The 16473-nt window shown below is 41.9% G+C and overlaps 1 protein-coding gene across 3 annotated transcripts in view; it reads right to left on the bottom strand.

Annotated features, from left to right (window-relative positions):
* Positions 1-16473, bottom strand: part of ptprfa (protein tyrosine phosphatase receptor type Fa) — a 385056-nt gene that overhangs the window by 277797 nt on the left and 90786 nt on the right. For all 3 annotated transcript variants that reach the window (XM_085433425.1, XM_085433427.1, XM_085433426.1), the window contains one exon: positions 5026-5200. In XM_085433425.1, coding sequence (XP_085289551.1) covers positions 5026-5119 — 94 coding nt within the window. In that variant the 5' untranslated portion in view covers positions 5120-5200. The remainder of the gene's footprint in view (positions 1-5025; positions 5201-16473) is intronic.

The raw sequence follows: 16473 nt of genomic DNA on the forward strand, positions 1-16473 counted from the left end.
GATCTGTGTGTGTGTTTATTATTCTCTGTTTGTTGCAAAAGATGATGATGTCCAAAAATCATTAGTCAAGGTTTAAAATAGGACATTGCAGAAGAATGGCTATTAAAACCATCCTGATGATACACAGAAGTGCACACAGTATGGAATGAAGAGGCCATGGTGCTTTTTGTTTTTACCCTGTAACTTTCCTCATAAAGCTTTGACTGATGCTCCATCAATCACCGTAACGACACCCGTGCCACTCTGTGGCCTACAACTGAACCCTAAAATAAACATATCACATTAATTTTGATGTGAAATAAAATACTGTAAATTTGTTAGCTGGCAAGATCGTGAGTTCCTTCATCGAGAGCGCCGGTTGATTCCAGCAGCATGTAAAATGACTTTTGTGTATTTCAGTGGTAATTTGGGGGAATTAAAGGGTTTCCATTTCTGACACAAACTCCATGAATCAGGTTTAAATGGTTTTAATATGGTTTCATTAAAAATCTGAGAAAATCTCAATTCTTTGTGAGCAATTAATGATTCTCATTTTCTCCGGAGTGCTCACACTGGAAGGTAATTACTGACACAGCTCGCTGATGAATTCCTATCTGCAAATTATAAAGGAAAATTATAAAATGTGCTCATTGCAGCCATAAAGCAAATAGCCTTGATAATGAACCTGTTGTCGAGAAACACTGCCCTCCACGGAGCTCCTCCTCTGCCTCGGAGACCTCCGAAGCATCAGCCTGCCCCTGCCTGGCCTAAATGTAGACCATGTCTCCTGACATACATGAACAGGGTCTTTGTGCTGCTGTAAGAGCTGTGAGTAAATGCGCTGGTTGTTTCACAGAAATATACAGAGAAAGTGACTTGTTAGAGCAGCTTTGATTATAAGATTTGCGAGTTTGATGCACAGAGATCTGCAGATCTGAAAAGACTATTACTGAGCTCAACTTTACGGCCTGGCTGGCCTCACATGCTTGACTCTGTAATACAGTGACTGTAAATTGGCACGTGTAAAAATGTTGTATACTTTCAGAAGAGGGTTCGTGACAGCAGTGTCATGTGACTGGAATAATTCTGTTTCATTTGGTGAGGTGACATGATATGGCATTATAGTCATTTATGTGTGGAAGCATCACCTCCTTTGCACCCCCTGCCTTGTGGGAAACACTGTACAATGTTGCTTATTGTCCCCAAGCATCCAAAAACATACCATGAAACTCTTTAGATTTACAAATAGATCGATGAAGATCTCCAAAGCCATAGTTCGTACAGCATATTGTGCAGTGATGTTTAGTAATTTTTCTGATGCTGTTACTGTAGCTGCCTCATTTCCCTTTATGACTGGACTAATACAGAATTCCAAATGTTCCTACTTAACCTTTCACCTCTACATCCTTTGTCCTTCTCAGATCTAATGCTGTGCTGATTACACATGTATGATTGGGTTCAATAGGATTCTAAAGGAAGAACAACATAACCATTATCAAATTAAGTGGAGTCTGCTCCGTGCATGCAGAACATTTTTTAGTCTCCAAACCCCACTATGACCCCTCTGCAAATGAAATGCTTTTAATGTTGACCTTTTATGTTCTTCCTAGACATTAGTGCAGAGTGGGACAAATATACTGCAGAAAGTACCTGGGGCTAAATATAGGTGTAGACTAAAGACCGCTTTTTACTGGAGGACCTTGTTTAGGGATGTTTTAGTGGGAGACAAAAAGAGAGTTTTTCTGGGGTAGATACATCTAAGTGGCCATGAAAAAGTCCGGAGTCGTTTGTGAGGCTAAGACATGTTCTGGCTAAATTCAGAGCAACATCTTTTTAAATGCCTACAACCTTTAGTCTTCTAATCTCAAATCTAACTTCATCAAGTGAAACGTATGTCAGCTAACCCAAGCAGCAACCATCTCAGTTCCTCCCATAGTTGTTGTTTTTTAATGGCTCGTTTGGAGTTGCTGCTTTGGTCAACCACAAAATCATAACGTCGCCTTTTCAGTTGAAACATGAGGTAGAGTTTGAGCTTGTGCTTCTACAGCACAAGCTTTTATGTCTGTCTTAACCATGATCTCTACGAGCACGCTTCCTTAGCTGTGATCAGAATAATTATACGTTTTTATAAGTGCTTTTACGTAAAGCTCTTTTTACAGGATACTTGTCAGATTATATTGATAGCGACTGAGTTTAGTCTGTTCCTTCCCATTCCATGCAAGGCCACCTGGGTTGGCTGGCAGACTGTTTACTTAGCCTGGCAGGGCGAAGGACACTGTCTCAGCTGAACTCTGGACACGCACACACACATATACACTGATATGCACACACTCATCCCCCCTCCCTTTCCAAACGCCTTCGACGCTTATTCCCTTCCGATGCTGACGGTGGATCAAGGAGACCAGCGCACGCAGGCCCGGATGTGCTGTCTACATCGGCTGTCTCTCACCTTTACCCCCCTGCTGCTTGTCATGTGTTTCTTTGGTGTATTAAGAGTTTTTCATGTGCAGAGGTGTTTTTTCTGTCCTCAAACTGATCTCCCTGTTGGAGCTCAGTCTGGGGGGAGTTATTTTTTTCTCCTTATCTTTCCTCATGTGGTGCATTTTCCATTGTTATCCCTCTCTGACCTGTCTTCCCCATGTGATGTTTGTGTCATGTATGTATGGTCAGAGGGTAAGATGGCGCCGCCATTGCGTGCAATAGGTCAGCAGCCTTATGAAATTTCCCCTTGTGGGACTAATAAAGGTATATCAAATCAAATATGATTATTGCCTTTAAATGCACAACGTAGGGCTGTGCGATACGACCAAAACCTCATGTCCCGATATCAGACATCTATCGTCCGATAACGATGTAAATCACAAAAATGTAACATTTTCTGTAAACTCTGTGAATCTCGGGCAGCTCGACTTGTGTGAAGTGTTTCCAGCTGCGCGTCCTGTAGCTGGAGTCGCGTTTTTTAACCGATGTATGAAACGATACATTTTAGACATAAGTTGTAACGGCGCCGTTTTCTTTGTATTTATTACACGGCGTGCTGCGGGGAGAAGCCTGTTCTAACGTTTGAGTCTACGGTTTATTTTTTAGCACCTGGCGGCTCTTTTTTACTTCTCATCCGTAAATAATCTGCTCTTTCACGTGATTCGGTTTATTTTGAAAAGTCTCAACAGGATCTTGAGCTTTATTGTGAAAGTTTTATGTGGAACATAAACAAGCGGACACGCGATGCTGTTACCGTCGTTGTTGCTAAAGACAACACATAAAAACAGGCGCTTGTTCGTCCATAGTGTGGTTATATAAAATATAAGAGAAAGAGAGAACTTGAATACAGCCACTACAGGGACCATCAGAACAATGAGAAAATAAACAGGTTTATAAACAAAAACAGTTTATTTTGCGACACCATGAAACAAACGATAGCGTAAAATGAAACGATAGATGTTTTTATATCGACATCAGATATATATCGTTATATCGAACAGCCCTAGCACGTCTTTCTATATTTTTGCTCATTGGGTGTCTTTAGATTGTTTGGGTTTATATCTGTGGTAATCCAGGTTTTACCTCAGAAAAAGTGCCTTCAAATGAGTATTGATCTGACTTTGAGCTATATGAATAAAAATGGATTTCTCAAGACACATTTATTATTCACAAATAGGATCATTAAGAAAAAGGTTAGAGTTCTGTTGATGCTGTAACAAATGTCAAACTTTATCACTTCTACTGGATACTTTTATGCAGGCCTTTGATAGTAAATGCACCAGCCAAGCAAAACAGATGTTTGTAAAAGTTTTATAAGGTGTGAATAAGTTCACCAGTCTAAGAGAGACAGAAAGGGCCCAGGCCTTTCCTCTCACACAATCTCTCGATCCCTTTCTCACTTTCTTTCCTTTCCTTTTGTTTTCCTTTGATTTGGCCTCAGGTAGAGTCGAGCTGGTTGACATTCAACACACAATAGTCCTGTGAGGAATGGTGTTTGTTAAAGGCAGCTGAAAAGAGAACGCTGCATGAAACCGCAAGGCAAACTCAAGAGTGAGGTCAGGTTGTAGGGCTGGATTTTTGTTACATGGATGCCAGAGTGATGCTTGCAGTTTGTTTTTCTATTTTTTATTTTACTTTAGCTAGAATACACAAAAAACCCAGAAAGTGGAGATGGAGATTGGGCATGGGAAGAAGTCATTCACTCTTTCTTTTAAATTGCGTCCTCTGCCAACATCACTGCTCTATTTTGCACTTTCTGACCACCATTAAAGTTCATTTTAATGGTACTTGGAAATGAAATGTTGTTTTTCAACTCTCGCTGCAAATAAGGACTTTTAGTTTTACTTATTATAAATTTATTACATGGTATGCAACCAGATTTGTTTTTGCAATCCTTCCTGCTATTAAACAAAATGCATGTTTAAGGAAATTCCCACATTTAAGAGTTAATAAAACCTTTTTCCTTATTTTCTGTTATATATAAACTATTACATGCTCATATTAAACATTGAAGTCAGCGTATGTACAAACAATCCCTCCAACTCAAAATCACAGGCTTCACTGCTCTAATGCTTTTTTTAAATAGTTTTTTATACTCTTGACTTTATGGTTTAATATAAAGAGGAAATCCCTGACATGGGCATCGCAGACAAAGGAGGCCCATCCACCTCCTGTTCAAATCTTCTGTTTACCACAGGCAGTGGATCAGGAGAAAGCTGGTTTAAACAGGTGGACATCAGTAACAACTGGGCCCCATGAAGTTTATTGTATACGGAGCTAAAAAATAACAGAATAGTCCTACTTTAAAAATGCCCTTCAAACGCAGGAAAAGGTACAGGGTGTCAGCTTTCTGTGTGACGCTTTCATAATGTGAAATATGAAATCATGTATCAAAGCTGTTATATCAAAGCTTTTCAAAGGGCTTTTTCAACTGAGCAGTGATGCTGTATGTCAGTCACATAACACATTTCCATTTGAAAGCTGTCTGTGCACGCTTCCTAATGGATATTAGCTGACAGTAAAACTGTGAACATGTAGGCACAGCTATGAGCTATGTGGACTCACTCTCTGTGTGAGAAGGAAGCACCAGTCTGGCCAGCAGCAGGAGATGAAGAGCTGCCCTGGTGAGAGGCGACAGACGTCTAAATCTAAGGTCCATGGTCCCACTGCTGGTAAACTCTCCTCTGGTGCTGATGCTGCTGTTAGATGGCTATGACCTCACAGGTTCATAGATGGACACCTGCGACGAGAGAAGACAAACCGATGTTAAAGTCAGAGGTTCAGTACATCAGTGTACTTGAGTGTGTTGTCGTGCGCTTGTGGCGAAAGTGTTTTATGTTCTTTATAATACAACCCCAGTTAATAGAGTCAGACACACTTGCAGAGCACACACGCAAGTCCTAATGCTAATTAAACATCTGAAGGTAATGAAGTCTGCCAGGTTAACTTGGAAATGTACTAAGAAGCAACATTTTTTCAATCTTCTATTGTGAAATTTTGAGCTTGAGCAAATTGAAGCCTCAGTTTCTTAGTGTTGGCTGACAAGAGTATCGCCTCATTGCGTGTCCGACCGCTGTAGGCATCAAGGTTTGACATGTTGTGTGTTCAAAGATGCTCTTTCGAATGCCTCGGTTGTAATAAACAGTTATTGAGTGACTGTTGCCTTTTTTGGCTCATTATTTTAGTTCATGCTCTCAAACCCCGAGAAAGCTGTGCTGCAAAAATCCCAGTAGATGAGATGTTTCTGATAGACCAGCCTGTCTGGCACCAACAACCATCCAGTGTGCAAAGTTACTTAACTCATCTTGATGCTCGTTTTCAACTTCAGCAGGTCTCCTCCACTATGGCTACGTGCCTAAATGCAAAATGGTGCCGTGTGGTTGGCCGGTGAGAATGTCTTTCCGGTGACTACGCCTGCAGGATGCATTTGGCATGGGACCGTGTGAGTCACAAGTCAGAGAGCTTTGCTTTTACACTTTTGTTATGTCTTCGATTTCTGGGCCCTGCACAGTGATTTTCTTTCTCTTCCAGAGTATCTCATGTGGGTAAGTTAACATTACTGTACAGAGTAATGTATGAAGTTACAAAGCATCAGCATGGTGATGGCAAAGTAATGGCAGATGGTACAGTCATGTCCTGTGTGCTGGTAGTTAAAAACTATGTGAAACACTATTTTATGTCTGTAGGGTAAATCTGCGCATCACCGTACTCTCACACCTGTTGAAGGCACCGTCAGCAGAAGGGTTGTATTGTGTATCTGCACACATGCAACACAGCTGGTGTTGATTTAATTGGTGATATCTGTCTGAGGCTACGTCCACACTAATGCGCTTTCGTTTGAAAACGCATCGTTTTCCCGTCCACACTGAGACGCCGTTTTCCCGAAGGAAAACGCAGCGTTTTGAAAACACTCTTGAAAACACATACATTTGAAGACGGAGCTGTCCCGTCGCAGTGTGGACACTCAAAAACGCAGACTTTCGAAAGCAATGACGCATTTTAGTCATGTGATGCAGTCATGTGACCAAATAAGCAAAGATAGCGGAGGGCATTAAACAGCAGCTGTTTTGTTTGACAGCCCGATTAAAGATTAACATCAGCCTGCACATGCTCCTGAGAACTTTTCTTCAAATTCTTTAATTCTCACTCGCTTTTGGACCTTTGTACTTTTGTGTTACTCGCAGCAACAACTCCGCCTCATTGTTAGTGCATTTAACAAACTCGGTGCTTTTCCTCAACATTTTGCCGCGACGTTTCAAAGAGCCGGAAAGTAAATAAGCGGCAGACAGAAATGAGGCAGGTCGAATCTTCTTGCGCAGGACTGGAACGTAAGTGTTTTCGGCCGTTTCAATGTGGACGCACAACTCGGTGAAAACGAATGAAAACGATAGTGTGGATGCGGAGCGTTTTCAGACGAAAAGGCCGTTTTCAAATCTATCCGGGCTGGTGTGGACGCAGTCTGAGTTTAAGGCTTTGGTTCCAGTGCCAAGTAAGGTGTCTGTGGGACATGCTGAAAACATCAATAAATCACACCTACGACACATCTGTCTCACACACTGGTTGACCAGTTAATCAGAAACTCCAGTTAACAGGAAACACCAGCATCTGCTCTGGATATGGTTCACTGAAAGGTCAGTCACAGAGAAGCTGGTCAGTCATTATATTTCACTCTGTAATCGGGGATGTCAGAGTAAGAACAAGAGAACAAAGAGATGATTCTCATGCTTCCTCGGTTATTTTCCCAAATCTGCTACAATCAACTGGCGAAAACACTAAAAGTCAGCTTTGCTACGAGCTGCCAACACTTCGCCGAGTCACCAGCATACTGGAGGTCATTGCTCTAAGCAGAGATGCCACTAACTCCAGTTCTCCCAGCAAAGACACAAACAAGTTACGAAGCCGCCACAGAGACATCATCTCTCCAGCACATCCTGGTCTGCCCTGATGTCTCTTTCCATTTGGACATGGCAGAAACATATCACCTTGTTTCCATCAGTAAAAATAGTAACATCGATCAATCAGTAAAATCAAAGGTTTAATTCAACTCCTCGTTTTGGAGCAGCAACTTAAAGCTGTGGCCTCAGATTTGGGTGCTAATTCTCGTCCCCACTGTATCAAACTATATCAACTATAAACCACCCCAGTGTGACGTTAAGGTCACTGCTCACATAACCCAGAGGGAGCACATCATTCACAAGCCTGGAAATTCTGTCCATAAAAGTTAGAACTGGTGACAAAGACCAGGCCTGCGGGAGCTCAGCTCCCACTGGAAACAAGTTCATGTAACAACGGAATTTCATATTAATGGCTGTATAAATTTTAACATGTGGCTGCACTCGCCAATCACTTAAGATTAATACATATCAAACTCTCTGTATTTAGAAACTGAACCTGACTCACAGGTGGGACCTGCAGCCCTCGCTTAGACATCTGAGAGATGTCTAACATAAGTGTCTACGGATTCCCTCAGCAAAAGAAATATCTATTTAAAAATGATTCGTTCAACATCATGTTGTCACACTGAAATGTCAGCTTTCATTTTTACAATTCTTGTCCTTCAGCCACCTGAGCAGCCCTTTGTACTGGATGTCTCTGAGCTCTTGTACTATTGCAACATGTAACAATCATCATTACAAGTAAAATAACTCACCTGGAGGATTCAACGTTGTATGTTTCTAATATGGTTCAAGCATATTGCCAAATATAGTGAATGAGGGAAACAGCATTGCAAACTTCCTCCTCCAGGATGTAGACAGAACCACACCTCTCTGAAACAGTTTCAACAGAAACTCGCATGTCACTGCAGGACCGCTGTATTTAAGTGGGTAAACTCAAGCTATTTGTATATTAATAAACTGGCAACTAAATATATTTGTGCACACACGGTCTACTGGCATGGATAGCTTGTCTGCATGATGCACCAGTACACATGCTCTACTGCAAAGATTGTCATTGTGTTGATTTTTGCTTTGTGTTTCCTTTCGTTACTTTTCCCGTTGTATGTTCTACAATAAAAAAACAAAACCAAAAGATAAAGCAACACAACACTGTGGCGCTTGTAGCCTATGAGAGCCATAGCAGCAAGACTGGGACAAATAGTTCTTATAGAAATGACAGTTAAATCAATCAATCAGCTGCACAGCATTCAGCGCAGCTAAAACAATGGGCTGCAGCTGAAACAGGGTTAATATGTCTTTGCTTAACAAGCAGGCAGGAAACAGTGGGGTCCTCGGCCGCATCAAACAGGAAGCTACAGTGATATATGATAAATGTAATGCCAGTAGAATTAACCTACATTATGACAGTATTTGAGATAGACTGATTTATCCAGGCCAGCCTGTGCAATTATAAGTAATTCTCTCCACAGGTGAACCTGCTATTTTAGAGTCTTCCACGAAACACAGTAGCTTGTTTGTTACTGCGTTTCTTGTGGCGTCCACGGATTCCACAAGACTACAGAAATGCATTCATGACAAGTACAGCACAACTCCATTTTTCCACCTTCACCGCACATCAACATCAAACGTGAGCTCCAATAGAACAGCGAGCTCATGCAACCACCGTATGCCCCAGCACACATTAAAATCAGACTGGGAGAGAGAGGAGTGGTCACAGTGTAGCTTCCTTTGAATTTCCTCATTTCTTGAATGATAAAGCGAAACATGAATCCCCATCAGCATCTCTATCCATGCAGATGCACACGGTACTCTGTCAAAACTGCTCGACAGCTGAAAACTTTCTCTTTTGGAGGAAAAGAAACCTCACAAAGCTCTGATTGTTTCCATCAGTTTGACTGAAAAACCCTCTTCCACTGTTTACTGTAAAAGTTGAACAATTACAGAAAGTCTCACAGAAACAATTCAGAGAAAGTTTGGAGACAATTTCAAACATCTTTGACGCATCATTAAGTGTGCTGTGACAGGAAGGCAGGGAGGAGGCTAAGTGCTGGATTTCTAGTGTTTCTGGAGCAGCATTACTACTGTCTGCCAATAGCACTGTAGAGACAGTTGCAACACTTTCATGTGCACTCAGCCGTCTCACAAATCACAACACGCCCATTCTGCAGCAACTCACACCTCAGCTTACCAATCACACTGAGACCTCTTAAGCTCTAGTGTATCTGATTTGTTTACTTTTCAATATTTAAGCATATCTGTGATAGAAGGTCGAAACAAGAAACTTTTTTATTCAAAATCAAATATCAATTATATCACCAATGACATATCTGGAAGCCCCACTGTGCACCTCACAGCTCCTGTTTTACTCTTTTGTGGGGTTTCCACAGCCCCCCTATGCCTGTGTAGATCTTCTTGAGCAGCAGTTTTGTTGTGATGAATGGTGACATGTCCAGGATATAGCCTGTCTCCTGCTCAAAGTCAAATAGGACTGGCCTCAGCTGCCCCACATCCCAGGATTAGATAACCATTTAAGAAAATTATGGATGTGTTGGATGGATCCATCCATTTTGTTGCTGCAAAATAATGCGATGAGTATGTGTCGATTAATGAAAGGCACACAGCCGGGTCCATGGTGACATGAAAAGCACACAGGAACTTGAAGAAGTTTTACAATAACCATCACAAGCAGGGTTTATCATCCAGAGTCTGAGTCCATTTGCATAGTTCTGAGAGTACACAGTAGGACAATGAGAGTTTCACCAATGCAAAGTGATCATAATACACTGGGTTAGCAATAAAATGCATTTAAATGAGATCTATGACTTAAAAATAGAGTGTTTTTTAAAAATAAATTGTACTACTGAAGGATACAAAGCCCTGTTTGTATGTGTGTTTGGTCGTCTGACACCACGTATGTTTAACGAAAGAAAGAGACTTTTTGTTCATTGACGTATGAACACAGAAACATGTGTGTGGCTGAGTGATGACAGAAGTATACTAGTGTCCGTACAAGCTCCATTTCAGCTTAAGATAGAAAGAAGACGAAACAAGAAAAACAGATCTCAAGAAAAGAGCCAATGAAAAATGTCAGATTTAAAGAGTTTGCACTCTGTGTTTGCTGCCGACTGTCTGTGAAGAGACTGCATTTCCTATCCAGCAGAGCCGCCTAAAAGTCTTTACATTATTTATGTGCAGCCTTCTACAATCTAGAATAGCTCATAGCTGAGAAAAACTCTCAGAAATTTGAAACTTTATTCTTGAAAATGATACAGTGACAACAAATCAGAAAAACATAACCTCTCAGGAATCCAGCTTCTCGAAGATTAGAAGAGAACTTTGTAGTGCCTCCTCATGCAGCAGCTGTCAACATAAGCACAGGTGAGTCTTCATGCCAGTGTCCAAAAAATGACTGAGCTAACAAGCTTTCCATGCAAGGAACACTAGCGTGTTGCTATTTTTTGACTGACATAACACTCTGCACACCCTGACCACTTGATTTCATTTATTACTACATGTCTCATTTTGACAGTTATGCTTCATATGATTTCATTAAGGTTTCTCGTTTTTTCCCGTTTAAAATAATCTATTAATCTGGTTATTTTGTGCAACAGAAAAATACGTGTGCTTGCATCTGAGGTTGTGCTCACACTCATAACCTAAAGAGAATTCTCTGCTTAATCTGGAGCATTGCTAAGCTGTTCTGGGTCACTCACACTACCCTCTCTAAAGCCACAACACTCCTCTCCGGTCCTCGTCAGTGACCAGTAGTTGCAAACCAGCTTGTAAATGCAGGGAACTCTTCATCAGGGCAGAGCCTGATTTTTCTCTCATGGCCGGGAGTAACCGCCAAAAACAAAAAAACACAAAAGACAGCAAATATGGGACTTGGATTAATCATGTGGGCACAAACATCACTCCAGATGAATTATTATGTTCTTCTGAATCTGTTTGCTAACAAGTGCAGGATAGTACAGCTTGTTGTAACTCAGGTAAGGGAATTCGAAAGAAATTCATCTTTATGCTGATGACAGCGTCTGGATATGTTGCTCTGCAGAGTTTCTCACTTGTCTGTTTTCTTTTGCCTCACACATGTAGCTAAGGTAAGTCTGTTTAATACCAATAGCAGGGCCTCGGGGGGTTAAAGAAAACATCTGATTTATAAAGCAACACAAAAACAAGCTAAGACATCCCAAAGAATTCAGTGCGATTGTATAACAGCAGAGAGATGATTCACTGTTGTTGAGTGATGCTAAATTCTAGACGACCATTAGCAGAAATATTTGTTTTACAGGGAGTGCCTGGAGGGCTGCATTACTTTCATATTTCTAATTCATTGTGAGCACTGCAGCAGCGCTGAGGTAGGCTATGGTACCAGGCAGACCTTCTGCACACAGCTGGGCTGAATGCGTTTCACCAAATCTGATCGATAACAACACCGGGGTCAGAAAAAAAGCTGAACCAAAGGATTGCAGATACAGAGCCGAGAGATATGGATTTCATGGAAAAGCAAGAAATATAAAGCACAAAAGGTCAAAAATAAGGGCTATGATGAGGAAGAACCTTTCTGATTGAACCAGGATGGGTAAGGTGTGATTGTTTTTCTTTGCACACGTTAAAACAGAAACACCGGAGCCTTAAATAAAGGTAGCAATGCTGAAGTTAATGTAATGCACTGTGTGGGGTGCCTAGATGATGCAGGTGAGAATAATTAGTCCCACTCAAATCTAGCTAGGCAACAGTGCCTGATGATTATTAATGGGTACATGTGGTTATGTACTTGTGTTTTAGAAGGAACAAAGCGAAATGACACAAATGGACTTTAAAGATGCTCGCCATCTATCTTGGCACCTTCACTATGGAACAGCACGCTCAGTTAAATGGCTTAAATTTAATTTGAAAGCCTGTTTTTTAACCTGGTTGATGTTGAAGATATTTTGTTGAGGCATACTCAGCAGATCCTGTGTTTACTTTTTCATTAAATGTAAAATTTAATGCATCCTTTATAATTAACATGTGGGTCAGCACTGCAGAGGTCTTCGTCCAGTGAGGGGTGGGAAGCCCGTCAGTCACTATCTCTGGTTCTCTTACAAGGTCACTTTCCTCTTCAGCTAGTGTGCAGGTCTTTGTCTTACTGTGTAAAAAGCTCTGAGATGATGGTTCATAAATAAAAGAGTTATTGACATGTTTTGACTCCCCGAGAGCCATTGGATCGCTTTCCTTCAGCAACAACAACAGCAAGTCTTGCTATGGTGCTGGTTGAGGAATTAACTGCATTTTTGCCCCGGACTACTTATACGTACCTTTTGGCGGTTTGTATAACAGATTATGCAGATAGTAGTGTACTAGTGTAACACAATGTCTGGCTTCACTGTGGAGATGGTGCATACTGGATACACTATTGGTAGCCATTCAGTAAAAAGGACTGGATGTTACAGTCCCTGATAATGCATTGCTTTAAATGGAGAAATGTTGAGGGATGGCTGTTACGAGGAAAGGCAGCCCAGACACTTTACCAGTTTGGGACACATCGTCAGTAGTGGACCTGTGTCGGGTGTTTCAGCCATTATCACTAGACACCCTCATCCAAGGAGGCCCTGCCAGGGTTGATCAGGGCCTGGAGTGTGTCCTTTCCCCAGATTTTCTCTTTTCCACACTCTCCCAATTCATCCAGCGACCCTGTTTGGCCAGCGCCACGGCTCTGGCATGTCTGGCTGTTTCCTCCTGTCGTCGCACCTCCTCCACCACCATTTTTCAACGTTCAGTTACAGATGCCTGTTGCCACTGATGTTACTGCGCCAAGACCAAATCCTCCTCTTCCCTGTTGGACGTGACCCACCACACCACAATGCCGAAGAGCAGATTTCGCCTGTAGCACAAATGTGGCTGTGGTCCACTTCCTCCTTTGGGTAATAACCCAAACTGGAAGCACCAGAGCTTCAGTTTTCCTGGGAGTGCAGTGTTGTTAATCCGCTTGAGGTCATCAGCCAAGTTCTGCCTTAGTTGTTCTAGTTGCCATGTATCATGGAGGTCTGCATTATACCACCGTCCCAGGCTCTTTATGGGCTTCTGTAATACTGTTGGAATTGGTTCTCCACTGATATAGAATTGCTCGGCTGACAGCTTTCCTTTTACGATGGAGATGTTGCAAGATTTACTTGGCTTAAACTCCATCCTTGCCCATTGTTTTCCAGGAGCTTCTGTAGGAATCGCCTAGTACATGGTTTTGTTGTTGTAATGATGGTCATGTCGTCCATGTAGGCCCTAATGGGAGGAAGACGAAGGCCACTCTTGAGTCACCTCCCACTACCCACCAGGATGCCCTCAGGACCAACTCCATTGCCATGATAAATGCCAGAGCAGAAATCTCCAATTTCCAGGTGCTCCCAGGCTGTGGCGGTATTCTCAGCTGTCACACAAAACTGTAAATCCTGAAAGTACGTCTTGACCAGTCCTGTGATGTGGTTTGGTACGCTGAAATAGTTGAAGGCCATCCACAACATCTCGTGCGGAACTGACCCAAAGGTGTTGGCAAGGTGTAAAAAAACCACCCTTTGTTCTTTCTTGGCAGTTTGAATCTGGTGCCAGATGATGCTGGCATGCTCCAGACATCCCGAGAAGCTCCGCATGCCGGCCTTCTGCACGATGTGTCAATACAGGGTGGGCCATTTATATGGATACACCGTAATAACATGGGAATGGTTGGTGATATTAAAGTCCTGTTTGTGGCACATTAGTATATGTGAGGGGGCAAACTCCTCAAGATGGGTGGTGACCATGGTGACCGTTTAGAAGTCGGCCATCTTGGATACAACTTTTGTTTTTTCAATAGGAAGAGAGCCATGTGACACATCAAACTTATTGGTAATGTCAAAAGAAAAACAATGGTGTGCTTGGTTTCAACGTAACTTTATTCTTTCATGAGTTATTTACAAGTTTCTCTTTGTTCACAGCCATCGACATGTCGAAGAGGTTAACACGTGAGGAGCGGATCGAAATTGTGTTGATATCTGGTGAACGCAGTAACCGGGTCATTGCAGCAGATTTCAATGCAACCTGCCGAGTCAAACCACCGGTTATAACTCGGCAGGTGTTGAGCAGTCGAAGACAGTTTCACGACTGTGCTGGTCAGCCAGGTAAGGTCACGTTCATGACTGCAGAGCATGTGTGAACACACCTTAACTCACTGGACTCTTGAATGTTTTTGGTTTCTACTTATCAGCGTCCTGAGCATCACACTGTACACATTTATTGAAAATATTGATTGGATCGGATCAAGCTGTCACTCAGTGTGTTGACAGTCCAGTTAATTTAACAGAGCGCCATCACTCAAAGCTGCTACGACTCCCACATTTACATAAAACCAGGTTATTTTTTCATTGATTATGTTTACTTGTAAAGGCGTCACGTAGGACAGCTCATAACAGTAACCCATTTAAAATATGCGAGGTTCCTTAAACAACACGTGAACCTTTAACACAACTTTGACTCTCTTACAAAACTTGAAGTTTTAAAGTTATATTGGTGAGTGATCAAATCCTTTGTTTCCACTGCATAAAGCACGTGTTGCTTGGACACCACAAAAACACAAAACACATGACTTACAACCACGTTTGATAACCTGTTTCGCTTGTTATGAACTAATGACATGAGCGCTGATATGAACAGCACATATGGGAGTTATGGAAATATGATTAATTTTGCTCAGGTGTATTGGATTTTTTGAAGCAACCCCAGTGGATCCACAGACCACACTGAGACCAGCACTCCTGGTGAGATCTGACAGAGAAGGTCACGACTTGCTGTACAGGAATGAGGGTGCTCCTCAATCACAATGTGAGCCAGTGGTTTACTGGCAGCCTCATATTCCCCAGACAGGCAGCCACATACAGGGCCATGTATCCCCTTCATCAGGAAGAGAGGAGTGGCATCTATCACCATCAGGCCTGTCAGGGGGAGAGCAGCAGGGTGGCACAGAGTCAGCCTGCCACAGCTATAGGGACCAGTAACCACACACGATCACACTACATCCCGTCATGTTCTTAAAGTGGCCGTATGGCATTCTAGGCATGAGTGCACAACATCATATGTTCATTCATAATTAGAAAAAAGGGAAAATTAAACAGCTCAGCTGTATTAAATCTATTGCAGCTCTATGAAATGGGTTTTTAAGGTTTTTGATATATTTGTAATAGTAAGTCTTAGCTCCAGGAGCTCAGCTTTCAGAAGCCCACAGTGAAAATATGAAAATAAGTTTGCTGCTTAGAGTTCACATCTGCCGAACCCATCGAAGAGGACGGCTGTGTGACAAAAGGAAGAGAGACTGCAACCAGATTTTCTCATGTTTGTAGGCTGCTATAGGTAGCATTTAAAGAAAATATAAGAAGAATGTACATTAATAATTTTGATCAATAGGTGGATCCTAACATATAAAAAGCTAGCAAAAAACTTTCATTATTGTTTGCAAGTAACAACAAGAACAATGGAAATAACTGAGCTCTGCACTGACAGCAGGATAGACCTGACAATGTAGAAAAGTATGCTGGAAGGCATGATAGCAGGGCCCACTACCTGCAACCTTCTAACCTCAAAGGGAATCTAATCCAATTTTAATGCACTTCTAATACTTTCACCAGCAGAGCCAACAGACGCAGGATTCCTTAAAGGCTTACTTTGTGATAAAGAAACAATCCCCTTTCTCCAGGAGAGCTGGAAGTGTCACACAACCAGATGGAGAAAAAACAACAAAAAAGACAAACTCGTTCATTTTATTCATGTGGGGAAGTGAAGATGTCAAGAAAATATCAAGCAAAAATAAATGTGCTGATTAGAAATCTTTCATGGCTTCTCCTGTGAAGAACAAAAGCAAGAGATTTTAGGAAAGCTCTCGAAAAAGCCTCAAGCTTCAATACTTGATTAGACGTTGATACAAAAACCATAATGTCACAAATAGAAAGGCGGTGAGCAGTGAATTGTTTGGGCTCAAAGTTTCCTGTCTGTGGTTTGGATGAAGGTGAATTCAAAATGAAGTTTGAAGTAACTTAATAAAGAGAAACCAAATAAAAGTTCAGGGGCAGTCTAGACTTCCTAAATCTCTTTAGGACCCCTCCTGCCACTG

Source organism: Copadichromis virginalis, linkage group LG15 (genome assembly GCF_057382275.1).
Source record: "Copadichromis virginalis isolate Kocher_CV1m ecotype Utaka linkage group LG15, C_Virginalis_male_GT1.1, whole genome shotgun sequence".
Taxonomy (NCBI): domain Eukaryota; kingdom Metazoa; phylum Chordata; class Actinopteri; order Cichliformes; family Cichlidae; genus Copadichromis; species Copadichromis virginalis.